Source organism: Watersipora subatra, chromosome 2 (genome assembly GCF_963576615.1).
Source record: "Watersipora subatra chromosome 2, tzWatSuba1.1, whole genome shotgun sequence".
NCBI lineage: Eukaryota > Metazoa > Bryozoa > Gymnolaemata > Cheilostomatida > Watersiporidae > Watersipora > Watersipora subatra.
In genome coordinates, this window is record NC_088709.1 from 11,625,587 (window position 1) to 11,649,544 (window position 23,958).

Genomic DNA, 23,958 nt, shown 5'->3' on the forward strand with positions numbered 1-23,958 from the left:
AATTTATATGTCAAAATCTGTTGCCTTAAAAACATTTAACAATTGTTATAGCTTTTTATAAATCTTGTCTTAAATCATTAGTACATCTGAAAATTTCTACACTCTCAGATTTTGCTATAGGGAATATAATTGATATGCTTTTGCTGGTAGGATAACTCCAGTTTATAATCTTAGAACCTGAATCCCATTTTGAAAACTAATGACTAGTTGGAAATTGTCACGTAAGTGTGATAAAGATACTAGCAATGTAGTTATTAACAGATTTGTCATGGCAGATTATTCTGCTAATCTAGTGTTTCATCATCTAATCTTTGGTACTTATATGCTAACTCTTAATGTAAAACCTAGTCTGAGAAATTAAAACCAATAAAGTTATAAAAAATGGAAAAGATAAAGTTTTGGATTTTGTGAACAATCCTGGCTCATAACTTCAATATTCAAGCTTGACTAAAATCCCTTCTGGTACAGACAGATTGTGTTCATTAATAGTGTTCCATCTTTGCAATAATAAGAGCCGTATTCATCCGTCTGTCCATCCGTCTGTCCATCCGTCTGTCCATCCGTCTGTCCATCCGTCTGTCCATCCGTCTGTCCATCCGTCTGTCCATCCGTCTGTCCATCCGTCTGTCCATCCGTCTATCCATCCGTCTATCCATCCGTCTGTCCATCCGTCTGTCCATCCGTCTGTCCATCCGTCTGTCCATCCGTCTGTCCATCCGTCTGTCCATCCGTCTGTCCATCCGTCTGTTCATCCGTCTGTCCATCCGTCTATTCATCCGTCTATTCATCCGTCTGCCCATCCGTCTGTTCATCCGTCTGTTCATCCGTCTGTCCATAGTCATGCTTAGAGGTTAGGAAAAAGTAATGCATTGCACAGAAATCGAACTCGGGTATTCAGCTTAGCAGCCAGGCATACTAGCAACTGTGCAACTTGACCACCTTGCTGCATTATGGAATAGTTGTGCACCTACCTATTACACATGATGCTCTCTCAAAGCGCACTGGACTGCCAGCGTTCTAGATAACCATAATAACCACATATTCCAGCCTTGGTAAAAGCTTAGAAATAATGAATGGAATGTTCTAGATGCAATATCATGAGCAGAAAACTCTGCATACAATAATTTGCCGCCAGTGTGCTAAGTACAGTTTGAATAGAAACCTGAATTCTTCAATAATGGAGGCAGAGCTTGTTCAAGGTAAAGCATTACCTCAGAGTATAAGTCCAACAAGATAAACAACATGTTTTTACTAAAAGTTAGTGTTGCTGCACATTTTAAAACAATTTAAAATAATTTTAGTTTTTAAATCCAATTTTTGGCATTTTCTATTATAGATATGCAGCAAATACCAAAAATATAAAAGAAGTAGACTCTTACAAAATGACATATTTTTATTTTATGATGTTCAATTGCTTTTTTTAAAAACAAATACTAAAGACATGTTTTATTTTTACCAGAAGGTTTTGCATGGCTTTTTACAGATTTGTCAACAAGTCTGCATAAAGTTTCGCTGTGTAATAAAATCTTTCAGGCTGACCATGTGTAATAAAATCTTCCAGGCTGACCATTGTAAGGCTATAGACATTTTTATTTATGATAAAAAGATGTATATTGCGATCTGTGAAAAAAGACATGCATGATGGCTCAAAACGATAATTTGTTCCAATCTATATCAAAGAGCTAACTAACTCTAATGATACTGTCTTGATTAGAATCAGGAGTGTGCCTTATTCTTTGTGTTCCTCTTTCATCCTAACTAAACACAGGATTTTAAAATAGATACAGCTGTATCATTTTCATCCAAGAGTTGGGAAAATCCAACGATAGCAGCTATCTTGCATCTTCGCTTCCTACAACCAAGACCTGTCATATTTACACCTGCTAATTTCCGCAGTAAATTATTCTTGATTTGGAAATTATTTTATTGTGCTTATCAATTATAGGCATTTTAGTCTAATTGGTATCCAAAAATATCTTGAGCTACGATTGCCCTGACATACAAACAAGTTGGATACAAGAACGGTTTTGAGCAAATGTTTCAATTCAAATACGAAACGAATCTGAAATACGAGCTAACGAAATGGTTTTTGAGGTGGCCGCTAGGTGACAGAGTATGCGAGAGCCTACCCACGAGAACAGCATTGCCCGGGTTTTCTCATCGGATTGGTTTGAAAGTTTTTAAGAAAAGCTAAAAGTGAAAGTGAGGCAAAAGGAGCAGGAAGTAGAAAAGTAAAAAAATAAGAATGAAAGCAAAATCAGAATTACGTTAAGTGCAACAAAAGCTGAAACTTATTTTTAAGTGTGTCTAAAGTATGCTAAGTTCCTTTAAGTCAAATATAAAGTTTCTGTTATGTAAAGTTACAAAATTGTATAGTGTAACACATAAGTTTTTCAAAAATAAACATAGAAAAACATCTGGTAATGTATCAAATAGTCAAATTCTACACTAAATCACCTCACAAAACCTTATTTCAAGCCTGAAAATGCTGTGGATGGCATAACATAAATAGTTACATGAACTATTTGCTCATGCTAGTTTTATTGGTATTTAGAAAACATTCAATAACAGTATAAGTAATGCAATCAAACCTCAAAGCTCTACATGTATGAAACTTTTTGAACGTACAATATAAAAACCTGTCTTAACTTTTACTGTAATTTTTGTCTTATCAACTCATTTCTAACATATTGTAGTCAGAAGTTTTCTAAACATTACATTTTGTAAACAAAAGTAAAATATTTGGTAAAGTTTTAAATTAAGATGTAAAAATACAAAGTAAGCTAATCTAAACTATGTAGAGTTTAAAGTTAAATAAGTTATATTTCCATCTCTAAACCTTTGCATTACCCAGTTTCCAATTCCATTCACCTGTCTATCACGCAATGTAGCAACAAAACCACTTTCTACTAATTATCACTTTGTTAACATTCTTTTGCATGCAATATGAGTTTTTATATTTAGCTTGTTACATATTTTAGATAATGCATCCATTTCTATGCAATATGTAATTATGAAATGCGGTGATCATTGCTTTTTGCTTTAAAACTACAATTATTGCTTGCTCCAGCTTATGACATATACAGCAAACATTGACATAGATTAATTTGCGTGTCGAGTTTGGCAGTACAAAAAGTGTTTTTTACAATTTATGACACGGCTGGTAGACTGAGTGTTTATCCCAAGAAGATGAATAATAAATTTAATCCTAATTAGCTAAGTTCCCACAACCTCTACTTAAGCCGGCCCTAATCTTCACCTTCTTTTTATATATCGCAGATATCTCCAGCTTATGATGCACCAGAATAATTAAAAGTTTTGCTTTTGAGGTGAGTCACCGGACGTCGAAATATAAATGTGATATTTTTCTCCTATATGTTGATTATCGTAAAACCTGTGTTTAAACGCCACCTTTAATTGAACGCCACTTCTATTTGACCCCCACTATTTGACATTCTTGATCTTTACAAACCCATAATAGCAAGTGATCAGTAGAAATGTGTCGAAAAAAGTCTATAGAATTATAGAATATTATAGAAAAATGCAGATAATTTATGTTAAAATCAACAAAAATTTGTTTGTAAGTTCGTCTTTAAATACTAACTACATGTATTTCAAAATAATATATTTTATTTTCTTCCTATATTATAAGAAAAATATAATACTGGACGGCAATAATACAAACAAGAGCTACTAAAATTGTTTTATATTATATCAGGAAAAGAAGTTGCTGCTGTTTCACAGATTGACAGCGTAAAAGTCGAAAACAGAGCTCATGCAAGAGAATGTTTAATTATTATTATAAATCATTTGATGATGTAACTCATCACTAGTAGCCTTAGGATTTACTAAAAAGACGTTTACAGATATGAAATAAAAACTCACTGATTGTTGACAAGTTATAAGCTCCCAATGCCTCACCGTAGCTAATCTCAGGTGAAACCCATGCTGACTGTAGATTTCTGGATACATTTTATTATAGCTCTGCTAGTATAAAATAGGGAGTTGTACCAGGTTGGGGGACCACAGGCAGCAACAGACTGTAAAGTTTTAGAAACCGATGGGCTTGCCCTTGCTGTAATGTTTTCTCTTATAAAAGCAGTAAGAAACAATTGAAAATAATATTTAACATTGTTTTCAATATAAATCTAGCAATAAGACAGTATTTTGTACAAGTAGGCCTAAGTGTAAAAACATTAGACAAAGTAATTTTCTAGTTTAGCCTTAGCTCAGCATCTATATGGAAATCTCCAAAATAAAATTGCGCGCTATAATTATAGCTATTAAAAACTAGCTAATCAAAATTTAGCCGAGTTTTTAATTAGTTATATATATGTTTGATATATTCACATGAAGCAATTATTGAAATTGTATGTCATAGACAGATCAGTGACTCATTCATATGCCCTGTCCAATTATAGCTTTTAGCTAATCATTGAACTGCTCCAACAAATAACAAAACAAACTAATTGCGCAATTAAATGTTTGAAAACATTCTAAAGATGGCTGGTATTCAGCGCTGCCTATAGACTGCGTGCTAATACAATGCGCATGCCAAACACTCAATCTTCTCCTAATCCACTTTTCTCTCAAATTCCCATCATCACCTTCTTTCAGGATTCCTTCATATTAACAGACCTATCAATCATGCACGGTGTCGTACAATAGCTCGCTGTGCCAATCCTCTCATCTCTCACGCGATTCTTGATAGGTCTGGTATTTAGCGTAGACTTCATTTGGACAATTGCGAGTCGTATCATTGAAAGCCCTGACTATTGTATACTCATCAATTGTAGACCACTAAGGCTAACAGTTATCACTATTTGGCTTGCAATTATTCTATGATTTTCTCCTTTTCTATGCCAGGATTCATACACTCTAGTGTTGGACATGAAAAATTCATAGGAGAGTCGCAGATACTACTGACTACGTTCAACATCTTTCTACTTGTACTAGTGAGTTATTATTCCCATTGCTCTTTCTTCTCTCACTACAGTTGATAATTGGTGACATAACTTCATCTTCTCTCTTCTATGTGGCTTCTATCTGTAATACACATATAGCAGCTATTTTAGTATGGAGTATACCAACCAAATCTACTGCAGTCATTCATACCTGGCCATATGAGCTTAACATGTTCCGAGACCATGCTTGTATGTCGATTCGCTTGTATCTCAAAACAATATTTGTTATGTAAAATAACTAAATACAAATGGATCCGTTCCCACTCGTTGAACAACGCACCCAAAACTGGATATTACCATGAAAAACCATATTTTTCATTATTCTAATTTCCCTCCAATGCCCACAGACTAAGTCATACTTGTCTAGTGGTTATGGTCTGCTATAGAATGTATTATTACTATGTACACTACCGTATGGAGTTCTTGCCTTTGAGACAGACGTAGTAGCTAACGGCAGTAAGAGGGAGACTTACAGCATCGTGTTCAGTACACTAGACTTTTGTGACGCTACCTAAAATAACACAAAACTTTAAATTTAACATAAATGATTTTGGCTTACTAAACAACAACTTGAAAACAATTTTAATTTTATGCTAAGCTTATTTCTAATTTTGTTTCCATTTTCATTTTTTATGATCTTTTTTCCGATGGTCCACTTTTTTTCGTTTCCACTTTCATTTTTAGCCAGAATTTCTAAAAACTTTTTCAAACTGATTCGAGAAGAGTGCCGCAGGCTACCTACATTTCATATTAGTCTTTGTAATATTTGAGAGCCCAAAATGTCTCGCTACAAGTTCAACAATCGAGGCAAATAATATACACGTACATATCTTAACAGAAGTGTTCGAAGTTAAAATCGCTCGACCAGCAGACGCATACCAAAATTAAAGTAGAATAAATGTCTTTAATAGAAAGAATGAGAGCACAAAACTTAGTTGTTTATTCACTTGTTGCGAAGGTTGTTGAGCCATTCATTGCATAAATAAAGTTTCTCTTAGTTTATTTAGTTTTGACACGAGGTTTAGTGCATAGCTTTGAGGCTTAAAAATGAAACTAAATTTTTTCAACTTATTATCTTACGCATAATCTAGTGGCTTGATGATAGATGGCTTTTTAATCAGTCTTCAGCGACAGCCGGATCTACTGCTAGTAGACTCTGTGTACCCTCACTAATACGATTAGCGTTGTAAGTTTTAATCATCTTTGGAGTTATCTTCTCTTTTCAACAGAGTCTCTCAGCTAATCAGGATTAATTTGTTTTAAAAGATTATCCTTACATACAGAGACTACAAGTATAGACTGGACCTTGAATATACTCAGCCTTAAAGATGAACTTGCATTTTATTAGAAAGTATCGATATTTTTTTATCGTATGCAATTGTTTTTGTTGTTTGAGGGGATCCGACTCTCGCAATATTTTAAGATTAACATCGCAAAAACTCGATCAAGGTTAAAAATGCTCAAATCAAGCGATATTGCGAGTATGACGTCTATAGTTGCAAAGAGACCGAAAGAATCGAGATGCGTAATGCGACGACTTGAACGCGATAGTCGATATCAACTATTGCAATGATATCAAATAGTGCGGTCATTTCGCATGTGTTTTTTTCCTGAGCAGTTTAACTGCAATCAAGTTTTGTTGATTTTAATCTTGAAACATCCTGGTAGTCAGATCACATCAAACATAAAAAAAATCCCAAATGATAGAAAAATACTGATAATTTCTGATAAAATCTACTAAAATTTTGTTTAAAATCACTTATAAATATACCTAGGGCTCTTTTAGAATCCCTGCTGGATTATGTATAAGCGAGAGGGTATATGTGAGTGGATATATGTGAGAGGGTATATGTGAGAGGGTATATGTGAGAGGGTATATGTGAGAGAGTATATGTGAGAGGGTATATGTGAGAGGGTATATGTGAGAGGGTATATGTGAGAGGGTATATGTGAGAGGGTATATGTGAGAGGGTATATGTGAGAGGGTATATGTGAGAGGGTATATGTGAGAGGGTATATGTGAGAGGGTATATGTGAGAGGGTATATGTGCGAGGGTATATGTGCGAGGGTATATGTGAGAGAGTATATGTGAGAGGGTATATGGGAGGTGTTTAGATTGTAATTGCATATTCCTCAAAGTTTTAGAATAAATGCCATAAGTTTTATTTTGGGCGAGGCACGCACAAGAACATGGTACACAAGAACTGACAGTGAATAAGTTATACATCAATACAAGCCTTGACCTTAGACCTTTATAAATGTTCGAAGGCTAGAATAACCAAAGTTTGCCTTTTAACAGATGTTTCCATTATAGGATACAGTTTTCATTAGATTCCTTCATGTACATCAAAAGCCAAATTACTGTATCAATCGCATATGGCTCTTCATCAATGCTATTGGCCCTGGTTTACCAAGTCGACGATGAACACCAAAAGGAAAACACCGACGCACGGGGATATAGTTTGAACCAGCCTTTAGTACAAAAAACATTTCTATGGGTTTGGAACTCTCTTTGCACTACATTTCTGTCTTATCATCGTTCAGTACATCTCTGACGGAACTATATGAAATATATTAAACAAGCAACATACTACATGGCAATGGTTCAGCATTGTTTGGTATCACTAGAGATCATGTCTCACCAGAATTGTAAAATAAGGCTACAAACAATAATATTAAAATTGAAAACATATTCGCTCGGGTAGTAAACATTTGTAAAATCATGAGCTGTTTTCTTGACGCAACAACTATCTACAGACGCCTAGGCTAACTGACCATCGCTACAAATATCTGATTTTAGTTTTCTTGCTCTTTCTATGTCAGCCCTATCATCGCTTCTCATTTATCTAAGGCTTTTGTTTGACAGTTTTGCCATAATATGCCATACAAGCAGAGCATTATTTGACATATGAATCAAAGTATTGTCGTGCTACCTCTGTAACAGATGAAGAAGGGTCTAACACAGCTGGTACCCAGTTGAGTCTCAGGGCTGCGCTTACTTCATTCCTCTCCAACAGCTGCTTTTCCATATTGTATATTTCTAGGAGTGGTCTACCCTGGATGGAGGCAGTGCAAGCACTGACTGAACTGTGTACAGTAGACACTTGTAGATCTAAAATGTTACGGCTTTTTATCAGCTCACTTATTTTTATAAATTAAAGTATATTTAACACTAAAAAGTAGCAAAAAAGCTACATACTCAGACTATTAGCCAAGTGTCAAAACGCTAGGAACTTAAGGGTGGGTTGAGTAAGCCGGGATAATTGATTCTACTTTAGACTTACATAGTGATAACCAGCACAACCAGAGCAAGCAATATTGGTTCAAATAAGTTTTCATAGAGTTTTGCTGTTTTCTTCTACTTTTTGATTTAACTTTTTCACAGTTGAAAGTCGTTGTAGACTCGCCTATATATTGTTTATTCATACCGGCGAAATGCATCGCTGATGTGTAGCGTACTGTAGGTATTTACTGCGCCTACATGAACCGACTGTACAACATGTGTCATGTTGGCAAACAGATTGACCAGTGAAAATTGATCACAGTTGCGTGAAGGCCATGAAATCTTTGCTAGATATTTTGATACCGTTATTAAATTATTTGTATGTCATTTAATGTATAACACGGACCATCAATAATTCGTGGAAGTGATAACATTTGTGCAGCTGTTTGCATGGCTATATTTTTCTCATAAAAAGCTATATGTTAATGATATATAGCTAAGAAAAAAGATACTCTGAAAGTTTGTGATATAGGTTAAACTATAGATACATAAGATTTTAGCAAAACTAAAATTATAAAATCTATAAATATAAATGTAAAATAAAATTATCGCAAATGTTTCATAATAAGCTTCAATTTATTATAGTTGATATATCTGTGATATGTAAAAATATATTTGCTTATTTGTAAATAGTTGTTTGTGGGTAGTGCTGCAGGTATGTTCATATGGGTGCAATTGTCTTGCTTTGAAAATGAATAAATTTGAATTGAGATCATTATACTCAAACTATTTTAGCCAATCACTTACATGTACACATATGCTTATTTTATCTCTACTAATCTAGAGCAACATACTCGTTTTGAAATAATGCATCGACAGCACACGTTGGCTCATCGACAGCACCAACATGTTGGTTATATACAGCAGACGCAGTTTGACGGTGTGTTGAAGGTAGTCGGTTATCATTTTACCAAAAAACTTTTGACTTCGCCAATGAAATATTGTGATCGTCTCACTTTTTCTTTTCTGATTAAAATAGAGAAGAAAAAAAATTCATGTGGTGGCCGCTAAAGGTATCTCTGGAGTAAAGGCTAGTAATATTCTGTAAAACTACTACTGGGTCATACATAGCGCTAATAACAATTTTTTGGGTTTTTATAGTCTCCAGTAATTCTAAGCGCTCTTCAGCCAACTCAGAACTTTCCTTCCACCTAAAAAGTACTGTAACAAGTTCAGGTGTTCTCACTGTACTATTATTAGTTGCCCTACAACGAGAAATTATAAATTTAATTATTGTCCTGTAGAAATTTGCGCTGGTTATCAGAACAGCACAAATTATCGTTAGCTTCAGCTCTAAGACGAAGCCTTCATTTTTGCCAGCAAAAAACTGACCTTATGTCAGAAAATAGCCTTTAGCAGAAATTAATTTCACCAGAACAAGCTGAAAACTTCAATAAGAAAAAAATTAGACAATTCCTTTTATGTGCAAGTTATTTAAATTAGCCTATTTTTGCAAGTAGAGAACTTTAATTCGTCTGCTGTGGCTGCTGAGCTGGCTTCCATTTAGTCACTCTAAAAATATGGTCCTTATTAAGATCCATTTGCAGACGATCGCTAAACCACAAAATTCCCAAGGGGTAAAATTTCAGAAAAGCTGGAAGTTATCTCCCCAATAAACTTCATTTTCCTAATTTGCGAGTCTTTGAAGAGTTTAATTACGCCGAAAATTGATCTACGTTTTAAATTTTAACATCTCCGTCAACAATGCATCACAGCGGCACCTCTCATATTCGCTCACATTTTTGACTAATCGGCAGCAGAGAACATCTGGCAGCAATCAGGAATGCTGTTGGAGCATCTATTAGATTAGCCTCTTTATCTTTTAACTCTCCCCGCGAGTTTGTGTGATTCTGCGGGGAGTCTTAGTACATCATCCTGGTCTGATTAGAAACGACTGCCTTTACTGTATCTACTCACTTACCCTCCAAATCGGTAGTAGCCTCCTTCGACACACTCATCTGGAGGCTAGAGGCACTTGTTAACTGCTGTCACAACTCTTTCCTACTTGTTCATTATCGAGTCACTCACACACATTGCGATTGCGGCTGAATTTGCATGACACGTAAGTGCGGTGTCTTATAAAGCTCTATATCTCTGTTTTAAGGATGCGAACATTGCCTATGCAGTGTGTCTCATGCAATCACCTCAAAAGTATTCTATGGTTAATAGCTAGGTGCCTGACTTCTGACTTACGTGTACATGAAACGAACTGTCACATGTGTGTATGCTGCCACCACTAGATTTCTTCGGTGTACATAGGTAATACATGAGTATATGGTCTTTGGCAGCTTTCTTGGTAATTGAAATACTTTTGCTAAAATAAGATGATGCTTTGAATACTGGAAGCTATACTGGCTCATTTAGTTTTATGTGATGCTTTTTGTTTTATAAAAATCTTCACTTTTCTGATATTTTTTTAAGATGAAGCTCTTTAACACTTTTTTGGCAAATTGCTAAATAGTTTTCTTTTTCTTTGCCGTTGGCATCCTTTGATAATTTTCAAATAACCGACAAATTCCTTAGCTGCTGGGTAACTGGTACAGTTTAAATATTGTTTACGCAAAATTTAAGTTAACATCATACGTGACTAGTTTTTTAGTGGATATACCTAATGGCATTTTATTACATTAGAGCAACGTTTGAACCAAAAACCATCTTTTCATCTAAATTTTAATATCAAACTGCATAGGTATAGTAATATCATAAAAATATAGTTTGAGATTTGTTTATTATTACATGTAACATAAAAATTCAAATATATATTGTTTTAACAGATTATTGAATGCAAACAAACTAATAAATTATAATGCAATCATTAATAATTGACCAACAGTAGCTGTGAAAATTGATCACTGGCCATGATTCGCTTGCAAAGAGTAGGCCTAACAACGAACACAATTCTTATAAACATATACATGTAAAAAGTAGCTCATCTCTAGTTAGTATGCCTACATTAATAGTTGAGATTATGACAACTTCATTTCTTCTACCTTGTCACAAAAATAACTGATGGCTTATTCTTTTCTGTCTTTTTAACACAAACTTTTAAAGACGAACGGGCACAAACTTTTATTACATTTTATTCGAAATTATCCGTATTTTTCTATCATTTCCGATTGTTTTTGATGTTTGAGGTGATCTGACTGCCAGAATGTTTAAAGTTTGAAATAGACAAAACTTGATAGCGGTTAAACCGCTCAGATCAAGTAAAAGTGTGATTATGCCGTCTATAGTTGTAGAGAGACCAACAGAATAGATGAGTGTAATGCTGCAATTTGAACACACTAGCTGATATCAACTGTAGCAGCTAGTGATGTCATGTCACTCACTTTCTCTTGAGAATTTTAGCTGCAATCAAGTTTTGTCGATTTTAATTTTAAAATATCCTGGCAGTCAGATCACCTCAAACATAAAAAACAATCACAAATGATATAAAAATACTGATAATTTCTGATAAAATCTACTAAAACTTTGTGAGTCTATCTTTTAAACAAATTCATTGTCAACCTAGTGGCCCTCATATGAAAGTTTTCAGTCTTAGCAGAGATGTTTTGGCTGAGCTTGTATATTACTTATCAATAAAATTGCAAAAAAATGGAAAGCTGATGCTTGACTCCATCACAGAAGTTTTTGCCTATTTAAATCAGCCATTTTGATTTAAGTGAATACGCGCGTTGTCAGCGACATCGAGCACACAACTCAAGGAGAGTATACTCATCAGTGGACTGCTGCGTTAAAAAGGCCCTAAAACAGGAGTTTGTCCACTAAGTTGCTTCTTAACAGTCCTGCTTTTAATGCTCATGCACTGAAACCACTAATAAATTTATAGGTCTACAAGGGCAAGCAAGGCTTATGGTAAAGCTATGAGATTAACAAGTTAGATTTTTGTTTTTGGTTTCTTTCCGAGCAATAATAACTTTAATATAGCTGATGAATCTGTGTGAAAAAATTTGTCTGCTTGACAATTTATATCAGGATGTTTTAATTTTCACAGTAATTATGAACAACTGAAGACGGTCAATGCAAGTTTATTAGGGTCTCTCGCCCACTGTTTCAGGTACAAATATAATCCTTGTTTTGACCAAGGCTGTTGATTATCTTTTATTTGATAGTGTAACTGTCTTAGCCTGTACTCTTAATGTTTATGCCCATTTCTACCATTAGCAAAACAAGAGACATAAATGCAAGCTTTATTTAAGGCAAGTTCACATCAACTTGTTTAAGTGGGTATAGGCATCAGTCAGCACATACAATATATCTCTCTTGTAGTTTTCTAAATTGCCTTTGTTTTTTATTTGTTTATTTTTATCTGCTATTTATTTTTATTTATTTAGCTATATATTGTAGCTAGATACTTTTTGATTTGTTCTCAAATACAAAGAAAAATTAATTGGTTCAGTAGTTTATCTTTATAGACTCGTTTAGTTTGCCTCAGAGCAGGTTGATACGCTAGAGAATGTTTTCACACTACCATTAAGGTTGTAAGATGTCGCCAAAGGCCTCAGTTTAGCTAAAAGCAGAAAATACCTCTTGCTAAAAAGCCATACTTTAACTATTAGCAAAAAAGAGTGCAAGATAAAACCCCTATTTTAACTATAAGCAGAATAGATATCATGCTAAATGCGCATTTTAACTAAAAAAAAGAATGGATCACAAGCTAAAAACACCATGTTAACTAAAAGCAGAAAATGGCTTTACCAAAAAAACAAATTTGAACTACATACACAATAGATCTCAAGCTAAAACCCCCATTTTAGCTAAAAACAAAATGGATCTAAAGCTAAAATCCCTATTTTAACTACATCTCACTAAATTTAAAATGGCTTGACCTTCTTGCAATACTCATAATTGTTTACAGAGATTTGCTGTCACACACAGTTTTTGGTTCTGGACTTCACCTCTGTGTAACAACTGGTTAATTGCATCTTATTCTCTGCCTTTCTCTCTGCCCCTCAGTCACCCCTCATCACACAACCACAAGTTTGCAAATATAATAATAATTTGCATGACTTACTGATTGATGACCACTCAGACGTCAATCTCGGCAGCGTTCATCCTTTCTTAAAGTGGTTAGTCTTAGATCTCATTCGCTTAAATGCTTCTAAGAAAGGAATGCTGATACCTCGTCCCAAACTTATGCTCAACCAAGTATAGTTTCTAATAAGCTCTAGTGCTTCTTTGTGAGTTGAGTATTTTTGTACATAATTGTATAGCATAATCTTAGTTGGCTGGAAGGTTTGCCTTTCTATCACAACATAGTGGAGCAACCTGACAGATGCTTTTTAACTCATGAATACAGAAAAAGGAACACATAATTTATTGGATAAAGCAAGTTTTGCTTTATCGATGTTTAGATAATCTCTTTTTCAATTGATTGATTTTCAGGTTTGCTATAAGAGACAAGCTAAAAACAAAAGAAAATTTGTGTACATCTCTTTATGTAGCCTGCAAGGTTATAATTAGCTGGAACAAGTGAAGCGCTATTGAATCATCACTGCAAATTGTTTACAAATATGAAATATTCCAAGATTGTATGAAAGCACTTCATAACTTTATTCAATAGCTGTCACACTCATCACACTCTTGCCAAAAGTGTGATGAGTGTGACTGGTGATAAGATGTAATGATTGCAGAGAAGAACACCCTTGTGCAACTGATAGACTAATTCATTCATTCATTTTACTAGCTTAAGTTTCGCAGCCTGTCAAACATGTTTTGCAGTAAGGTAAAACATATAAGCCCAGCTAAATTAGTATAAACACTCTTGTTCAATAATAAAATAGCAATAAAATGAATTTAACATCATATTTTTTGATAAACAGAAATATTGTTGTCCTTATCACTTGCCGATAGATCATAACCAAACTGTTCTGTTAAAGCTGTCATAAATAATTCTGGAATAAACTATTTTCAAGATTTTGCTCTACTTAATGAAAGAAGAAAGTTAAAATTTTGTGGTTAAATTGCGGTTAAATTAATAATTTTTATTCTTTGCATAAATTAATGTTTTTAGTTTCTTGTTTGTTTTATTTACATCCAGGGCTTTCTTATCCTCTAAAAGCAAGAAAAAGTATTGAGCCAGTGAGAGCTCATCGCACGATAGCATGGCTAGTCAAGGTGCTAGCGCAAGTTTGTAAAAGGCTATAAGTTTGTAAGAAAATCGAAAAATGTCATCAGACGTGCTAATGAGTGTTTTTCAAGGTTATGTTACTGACAAAGTTTGTGTACGAATTGATTTCTAAAATGTTTGTATTATTTTTGTACAAGTTCATAGTGAGGGTCCATTCCCCGCTTGGTGAATTTTTGCAAAATATGCGTATAGTAATAGTTTATACGTGTTTGCATGGGCAACGTGTGAACAAGCGTTCAATGTAGTAAACTTGGCCCATGCCTGCACAGCTATGACTATGTAAAGACACCGCAGGTAAAAACTGAGACTAGTTAAAAGTATCATGTCTGCAAAGCCCAGACGCTCTTCAGCACTATTACATCATAGTGATTGATTTAAAAGGTGTAGAGCCCTTGTTATTTCATTTCCTTTTCAATGTTAAAGGAAAGGCCACTGGTCTATAATAGGGCCTGTTATGCAATACCAAGGGTAGACAGTGTTCGTGTGCTATTAGGATATGTCCGATGATAATTTACCTAATGTAATGAATTGACAACGGCGGGCGTTGAGGGCGAAGGTATTTTCCACAAATTGTTATAAACTACAAATATTTGTGTGACGCAGCTAATAATTTGATTGCAGATATTGACACAGATAATTTGACTGCAACCATAGTTTTCTTTAGCTAGCAAGTTATGGAGAAACTCATATGAGGTGGGATTTATTTGTCACAAACATCTTCCCATATTGAACAGCAATTAAGACCATAGAGACGTCTCTTAAAACGACTATTGGTTTTGATAATGCTATTTTCCTAGAGTTCAGTGAGAGGTCCTTGAGCATTGTCTTTTACCAGTGCTTGTTAGGATAACAGTCCAAACAGTGACACACATTTTATACGCTGACAACAATAAAACGAGATATAATTCGTCTATAGTAGAAGCAAGATGACCGTATCTAACAGCATTTACTACAAAGGGATGTAGATTTTGTGTGTTTTGATTTTATGATTTATTTGGTATATTTATTACTTTATTGGCACTAATTTCATTCCAAAAAGAAATGTTTTCTAGTTTCTGCCATGCAAAAATCATAAAACAAACAGAAAAAGAAAAAGGCCAATCAAATAAATGGTTTGACATACGTTGTTTAAAATGTGACTGACTTTACAGTATCTGCTCATTTACCCTTCAAATCGCTAGTAGCCTTCTCTGACACACTCATCTGGAGGCTGAAGACACTTGTTAACTGCTGTCACAACTTTTCCATACCCGCTCATTATCGAGTCGCCCACACACATTCTGATTCCGGCTGAGTTTAAGTTATTCTTTTAGTTCTAGTAACTTTGGAAAATGTTTGGCAGATAGATACAGGTTATTTTTAAAGCACCCACTAAACTGATCATCTGGTGTGAGCTACAAAAAACTGTTACATAATCCCTTCTGTCAGACAATCAGTACAGAAATACTAACAAGTGTATCTGCTTTATTTTATATTGAGTTGTGCAATCGATAACTAAGTACTCAATAATTTTTAGAAACTATATGATTCAGAATAAAAATTGATAATATATGGATATGTAATATATATAAGTATATGGAATATGAAGCCTCAGGGGTTCAATGAAAAAAATTGTTTGCTTCATCATATTGCTGAAAGATTAAGATTAACTGCATTGTTAAAAATGTTATATCTCCACAACTATGTTATATCTCCACAACTATGTTATATCTCCACAACTATGTTATATCTCCACAACTATGTTGTGAATAACTATGGGAATAAAACTTGTTCAAATTCATGTAATATTCCAGAGATCTATTTTTCTTCCAGCTGGAGCTGCTTGTTTTTCCAATCAACTAATCTTTCTGGTTGACTCGCTTTGAATAGCCAAGATGACTAATTAGCAACTCATTCTCTTTGTAACGCTGTCAGTCAATCATCTTCAGCGATGTCACAGCTCTTATAGATTGTAATTTTATTTGTAGCTATTACTGGAATAGACCTAGCAGCTTATCAATACTTGATAACCGAGGCAGAGAGCGGATCTATGGTAGAACCTTCAGCATATACAATTGTAAGTAATTTACTAAACAGAATGTTTTTTGCTTTAACCATCCGACTTGCATTTTGTCTAAATTTTCCAGTATTTTGAAAATTTGATAAAATTGAACCAAATTGAACTGCGGCCATAAATCTAGCAGTAATTTTACAAACAGTAAATAAAATTAGCATAAACGCTCAATTTTTTTGTGTAAATTCCATTTTAAAGTCATGATTTTGTTGAACACTTTTAATGACGATCTACAATCCTGAATTAATCGTAGGTCAGAAAAGTCAACAATCAAGCGTCACTCTTTTGCCAAGAGCAATGCACCATTTCATTCACTCTTAAAACCATAGACCTATTAACTATACATCCATAGTTAGTATAAGTATAATGTAAGTGTTATAGTTAATAGGTCTATGCTTAAAACTCACAAAACTTAACAATACTTCAAACAAATACATCAAATTTACTAGCTTAGGAAAGGCCTACTTTACAGAATAATTCTCCAGCAGTGCTATTAACCTCTTGTATACTTACCTCCTTCGCTGTGCAATTTTTTGTCCGCAAGTCTTTCAGTCCATCACCAGTATTTTGAACAGTTTACTGGTAAATACAGCAAACTAAATTTGAATAAAAAGTGAAAAATTTAGAAGAGCAGAAGAATAACGTTTTTTTATGTAAATCCTAATTAACAGGTCACCATCAACTGTTCTACGGGTTGTAGACACGTTATTACATTAAAAGTTTTAATTTGTAGCGTCTTTCGGTAGAGTTGGTCTAAGAAGTAGAAAATTATGACAAACTAGTTTTGAATGATTTCTGTTATTTTAAATCAGATAGGCTACAGGTGGGGGTTTGAAAGGCTGGCTTTCAGAAACCAGATGCAGTTTTGAAACCAAATCCTTTAGTAATCTGGTAGAAAGCACAGTCATGTGAAGTATAGATGAAGTCGGCCTAGAATGTGAAAATGCATAGCGTTTACTCATACTAACATACACAATTATAATGAGAAAGTGAGATTTATTATAAGCCAAGATCTAAACAAGTTTGAAACAATAGAAGTGCCCAATGGTATTCATATATATAGGATGTTAATTTAATTTATATTAAACATAATCGACCTTGACATTGTCTAGAAACAGTAAGAGTGCTGATTGAGTTCAGGCAGCATACCAAATATTTCATAAAACATCTATTACTTAAACTATTGCTGGTGCGAATCACCTCTGTTAAAATGTGCATTTCTCTGTTTTACTGCGACAAACGTGTAAAACTTCTGTCAAAACAAAATAAAAGTATATAGAAACGTATAACTTGTCTGTCATGTTAGCGTTATAAATGGAATGGTAAAGACTAGGAAAAGAGTGGCAGAGCTACAAGCTAGAGCTTATGAAAGCTAATAATACGGTAAAATCATATGTATATATTATATTACTGTGTGTTTGACAAAGTAAATTTTACTTGTATGGTTTTTAGTGAGTTATAATATATAATTTGTCAGAAAGCATACAAGTTTATGTTTGCTGCTGTTTTGTTGTCTGTTTGATAGTGATTGTTGAGTCCTTATTTACACAAGTATTCAGTACACTTTGCAAAGCTTGAATGTATAAAGTCTGGTTTTAAGTTATTAATAGAAAAAACTCGCACCTACTCCAAAATCCTGCAGTTTTGACAAGAAAATAAAGTCTTGCAGGTGATAAAAGAACTATAAGAAGTGGTAGGGTTGCAGGGTATTGCCCTCTCATAAAATACTTTTTTGTTATAAATATCTCATCAGACTCAAGTGATAGCTACCCACTAATAACGAGTTAATTAAGCTACTCCCACCACAGTCTTACCTCAAAAGCCTGAAAATTTCTGAAGCTCATTTAAACAGTCATCTTTGCCCACCTTACTCTAATTTCATGTAGAAATATTAATTTATTGGCAATAATTTCCCATATTTCTAAAAAATTATAGTGTGCGGAGTAAGGGTGGCATTTTCAATGAGCTTAAAAATGGTAAAATTTTTTGTGTCAGTCTGGCTTAAGCAGGTACTAAGAGTTTTAATTGTCGGTTTGTTAATCTACTAGATTATCTACACTGCTCTTAAGGTGAACATTAAACACGATTCCCATATCGAATGCATGACTCCGGCGGTAACTTGCCAGAAAAACGCTTATGACGCTAAGCTCGGCGGCTTCTGTTCACATTGAAAGCTGCATCGCTAAACATAGTCGCATAATCACATAAAATGTTCACTCACCATGCCGTTTTGATAATGGTGACCTTCACCTGTACAGTGCATTTCGGGAAGATTTTGCTTGCGGCTTTTCGCAAAATTTGAACAGCGCTAAACTCTTGCGTTGACCGCTGGCAACTACCGGCGAGACTCGGCAGTACCCGGCGTGTAGGACCACATTTCACCGCAATAGCCTTCGGTGCTGTCACCGGTGTTTTGCGACGTATATGGAAACCAGGCTTAACAGTGACTAATGGCTGGTTCACACTATCACGCCACAGTTTGACGTTAATCTCACAATACATCAGGGATCGTCTATGTTAACGATGATGTGCACACTATTACAAACCCCATCCGTGTTTACATCAGTGAAGAGTCCACCACACAGCATTCTCATTATGTGTGGTCGTGGAAATGATGGAATACTGGAATACTAGTCCCGCAGCAACTGTCATGAAAGGAGATGTAGATTGAGCAGTTCGCCGCAGCCAATCACCATCGCTGAAGTGGTGCACACTATAATCGGATAACTTTGACAGCTGCAATTTTTTCCAATGTATCCCCCCCTTGTTCAGCACTGCAATCGGTTTACGACACGCAGTCAACGACAGAACAAGAGTGTGAACCAGCCTTGAAGCATAATCACTGACATTTCTAGAATATACAGCCTCTAGTTTAAAATGTTAAAATTGTTATTCAATTAAGAATATGAGAGTGATTTCTAATCAGCTGATTTTGGCTTAGCTCATAGCGATTCCAGCAATACTTTTTGCAAAAAACGGTTATAATACCAAAAGATTGTTGTCTTAACTATATTACGTTAAATTATCAATAATTAATAGACCACTTACACTCAGAATAGTGAAGCCTTTGCTAACCTATGGTACTAGCTACTATAATAGAACCTCGTAGAATTCATTGGGTCAAACTAATCCTTCTGTTGGAAAAAGCGGCATCAAAGTTAGTAAACTTATAATCAGGTTCTCTTCTAGCCATGGTAAAGATGAAACCCCATTTATTTTATTTTTCAAATTTTCAAACGCTACGATTAAAAGCTTACCGGATGTTTTTTCAGATAAGATCTGAAAACCAGACGTTTTTAGCTGCTTTTGACTTTGTTTTGCTAGTTTTGAGTTAATCTTGGTCATTAAATTTCACTTCAAGACAAATTCCAATGAACTTTCAGCTTGATTATTCTTCTACTAAAAATTGGCAAGGATCTGCTATTATTATTGCTAATTGATATAACTTCAGCTTCCAGAAAAAAACCACTACTCTAAATTCTTTATAGGACACTGAGTATGGTATGTGAGGGCTCTAAAGAGCTCTTCAGCTCATTACATAACATGTCAGCTCATTACATAACATGTCAGCTCATTACATAACATGTCAGCTCATTACATAACATTGCTCTTGTAACCTATTACATTTTTTTATACACGCTGGCTATGAAAAAAGTCGATAAACCAAAGTTTGTAACACAAACATTGATCTAAATGAATTTTTTGACAGTTCATCTACTCTATATTTACTTAAAGACTTTTCAGACATGCACTTTATTGTGAGTCGTACTTTTAAATTCAGTGTAAGTTAAAAGTATTTAACTTCAACCTTACTTACTTATTAACTTACAATATATTTGTAAGTTAATAACTAAGGTGAAAGTTGAAAGTATTTAACTTACACCTTACTTGCTTATTAACTTACAATTAAGTTGTAAGTTAATAAGTAAGGTGTAAGTTAAAAGTATTTAACTTACACCTTACTTGCTTATTAACTTAAAATTAAGTTGTAAGTTAATAAGTAAGGTGTAATTAAATACTTTTAACTTCCACCTTACTTACTCATTAACTTACAACTTGTTCAAATGAATACATTTGCCTTTTCAAACACTTATCATAAAAAGCTATTCTTAACATTAAAAACAACTATTTGAAGGTGAAAACTGCGTCGAACATAAGTAGTACATAGCCAAGGTTCTTGGGATGACTGCGGAGGTAGAACACGTCGCCCCTTCCAATGGCAGGGACCATCAACATCCCACCACCCAGGCTATTGACCAAACACACAATGAGAGCACGGGTGAATGTTCACCGCCAACCATAGTAACGGTGCGGATGGTGGTGGATGGCAAGGTCAGTTGGATGTCACATAAGCTATAGTTGGGCTTTAAATGCTTTAATTAAAATATTTAAAAAAATTCAACTCTTGCGAATGTAATTTTTTGTGCTTGTCTTTTCTATGATCAATTCTGTTTGGAAGATCGATCTCACTATAATTTTATTATTTATGGAAGCTTGATATTTTCTGTTATTTATCATTTTTAAATCGCGATTTTTTACACTTGCTCTATTGCATCCTGTTTAGGCTAATCCAAAGCATGACAAGTGCAGCTTGCATAAAAATACACTACAATACTGCATGAGAAGATTAGTGGTATCACATAAAATTATTTTCCCACTCGGATTTATACCAACTAAATTTATATATAGATCTTTAATTCTTCTACAAGTTTCAAGCATGAACAGCGGAAGTAAAGTATGCCGCCAACACTAAAAACAAGACTTAATTTGCCCATCGCGGTAGCAAGATGACCATTTCTAAAAGTATTTAATATGAAAGAAGTAAATTCGTCGCCTTTCCATTTTATGGCTTGTTTATTCTAGTTTCAAAAGATTCAAACTGAGCTTATTTCACAAATTTGTAACCTGATGTCGGTACGGTGCTGTTTCAGCTGGCAATGTTTTGTCATCTAATGGTCTACACAATGAGATACAGCGCGCAGTGAGCCTGATGAATAATTGATAGCCTGCCACAAGACCGAGCTAGATTAGCTATAATTATAATGAAGTTCACGCGGAGTAATCACATAGCGAAAGAGTCTCGAATGTTTCTAATGCAATGTTTGCACAACCCGATGATGCCAAGCCAAAAGACAGTAATCACTGGTCGCCGTTCGAAGAGAAAATCAATTTTTTAAGCGAGCCAATTAATGTAGTCGACCTCTTTCTCCCTCAGGAAATGATCCTAACATCTTAAATTTAATTGCTACACTGCTTGAGAATGTAGGCAGCGCAGGCAGCGCAGCCTGAAAACATAATAAAGTCAGCATAATAAAGTTTGGACTGAGTGCTTCTTTATAAAATTTGCATTTGTATGTTGGAGTGTTAGACGAGCTCTAGACATTGCTTGTTCAGACTTCTCCGTTTAACAGACAGACTGCTGTTCTAAAGGCTGACGTAAAATAGATAGAAATAAAAGTTGTTTCTAAAAGCTAGCACTAACGTCAGCCTTGCAATAAACGCTTTGTAAAGCATACATGTAGAGCATAATATTCCGTCACTAACTTTTGTTATAATTTTTAGTATTTGTTTTCATACCGCATTCGTAAAACAATTTTTCATCAGAATATCATTATATTACTTTGTAGTGGCCAAGATTTTATCAAAATTCAAATACTTTCTTTCAACGCTTGTTGGGTTTGTTTATAAAACTTACTTACTAATGATCAGCCAGCCAATCATGACAAATGGACTAGTGGAAATATCAACTCTGTTTATACACTGCGTGAATACCTAGTATTAGCCACTAGCTTCCGCTGCACCACCAACTCCCTCAAAATTGTCCATGAATTCATGAGAAATTCATCCAGTTTGCTTCAGTCTTTAACTAATAATATTCCTGTGGCGATACAGTTGTTTGCCAGTTACTATAGCAACTAACTGAAAATATGCAATGTAAATCTACCAAATCATAGAACGATAAGTTTTTGATGATTTAGAACAGACAAAATTGTTATTTTTGCGGTTTTATAAATCAGTTTTTAACCAAGAGTTTCATATCATGCTGTTCTGACCTTAAATATGGAGCAGTAGTTTCTAGAAAAAAGCCTGCCTGTTGCATGAACAACAAAGCTTATTGTGTGCTTCTAACAAACAAATACAACAATCCTTATTCTTTTAAAGCAGCACAATTATTTCCTGTCGATAAAAATTATTAATGGCGAATGATTTGCTTTTTGTAACATTTCAGTCTAGTACATACTATATCGCAGTATGTCAGCATTTATTCCCAGAATGCATCAGTGATCATCTGTTATAACACAGCTTACATTGTCACAAACCTATCTACCCTAGGACACTTAACTTATGTATTCGCCTGTAAATTTCGCGTTTTCGCAGAGTCATCCTCTTGCGAAAATTTCATGAGCCAAATTAAACTATCATAACGAACGAGCGAAAACGCGGAATTAAATAGCTTTGTTCGTTGATAATCCAAGAAACAAATGGCAGCAAGCGATCAAATTGCATCATTGATATTACCCACACAATTCAACCTGCGGTTCACAATTACAAACTAGTCCCAAATTAAAAAAATTTTTCTTACCAGTGAACTGGACCTGACGAATTTAATTGTTTGTTCCACTGCATTTATTTTCACACCACTATATTTTTGCACTCATCAGACCTGCGAAATTAAGTTGCAGCAAAATTTTACTATGTATGCTACTCACGAAACTAAATACTAGCGAAATATAAGTGTCCTAGGGTATGTTTACATCAGCGAATAGTATGTGGCATAATATTGTGATTATATAATGCTGAAACATTAAATACTAAAACAAATAATTTAGTCTCCTACAACATAAAATGTCTTCAACAAAGTTGTAATCTATGTTCAAGACATGATCGTGTATAGCTTCCAACAATGACCAGCCAGTTATTCGTTTTTACTTATGCCGAGTACTCGTGTATTCTAATATATACAGACAATATAGTGTCAACATAGTGTTCAGTAGTCAATTTAATACCTTCTGTAACTCTTGCAGGAAGTTGGCAGCATCATCGGCAAAAAAGGAGACAACGTAAAACGATATCGTGACACAGTGAGTTAATATTTATGTAACGCATTCAAGGAGAGGGATGTTTTTATGTTACCTTGAAGCAAGAGATGAAAGAGTGCATAACTCCAAATTTTATTCATAGAACTAATAAAATTAGCTCAAAGCGTGTATATAATAAATATTGTACTGTCATCTCAACAATTTTGGGTCTTTTTTTCACATTTAGCATCCACATTCTTCAACTATCCTTACCATTTCCTCGCGATGTTATCGCTACTTTGTGAGAGAAAGGCTTAAATGCAAAATGAGATCTAGTATTTCTACTTTTTGTTTTTACAGTTAATTTCATAGCGGTGTTGAGTAAAATAAATTGTATAAATTGAGACTCGTAATCAACCTGTAAGAATGTTAAAAGAAAGTTGAGAGCATAGATGTAGCTTGAACCAATCACCTGTCACTAATACTCGCTTCTACTGCTCCCAAAATC

The 23,958-nt window shown here is 34.5% G+C and overlaps 1 protein-coding gene across 6 annotated transcripts in view; it reads left to right on the forward strand.

Moving 5' to 3' along the window:
• The window catches only part of LOC137388824 (poly(rC)-binding protein 2-like), a 55,385-nt gene that overhangs the window by 17,845 nt on the left and 13,582 nt on the right, over nt 1-23,958 (forward strand). For 4 of the 6 annotated variants that reach the window (XM_068075279.1, XM_068075284.1, XM_068075283.1 and 1 more), the window contains exons 2-5: nt 4,867-4,955; nt 16,346-16,434; nt 20,567-20,763; nt 23,457-23,513. In XM_068075279.1, the coding sequence (XP_067931380.1) occupies nt 20,614-20,763; nt 23,457-23,513 (207 nt within the window). In that variant the 5' untranslated portion in view covers nt 4,867-4,955; nt 16,346-16,434; nt 20,567-20,613. Of the gene's footprint in view, nt 1-4,866; nt 4,956-10,176; nt 10,311-16,345; nt 16,435-20,566; nt 20,764-23,456; nt 23,514-23,958 lie in introns of those variants that run through there. The other 2 variants (XM_068075282.1, XM_068075281.1) reach the window with 2 other exon arrangements.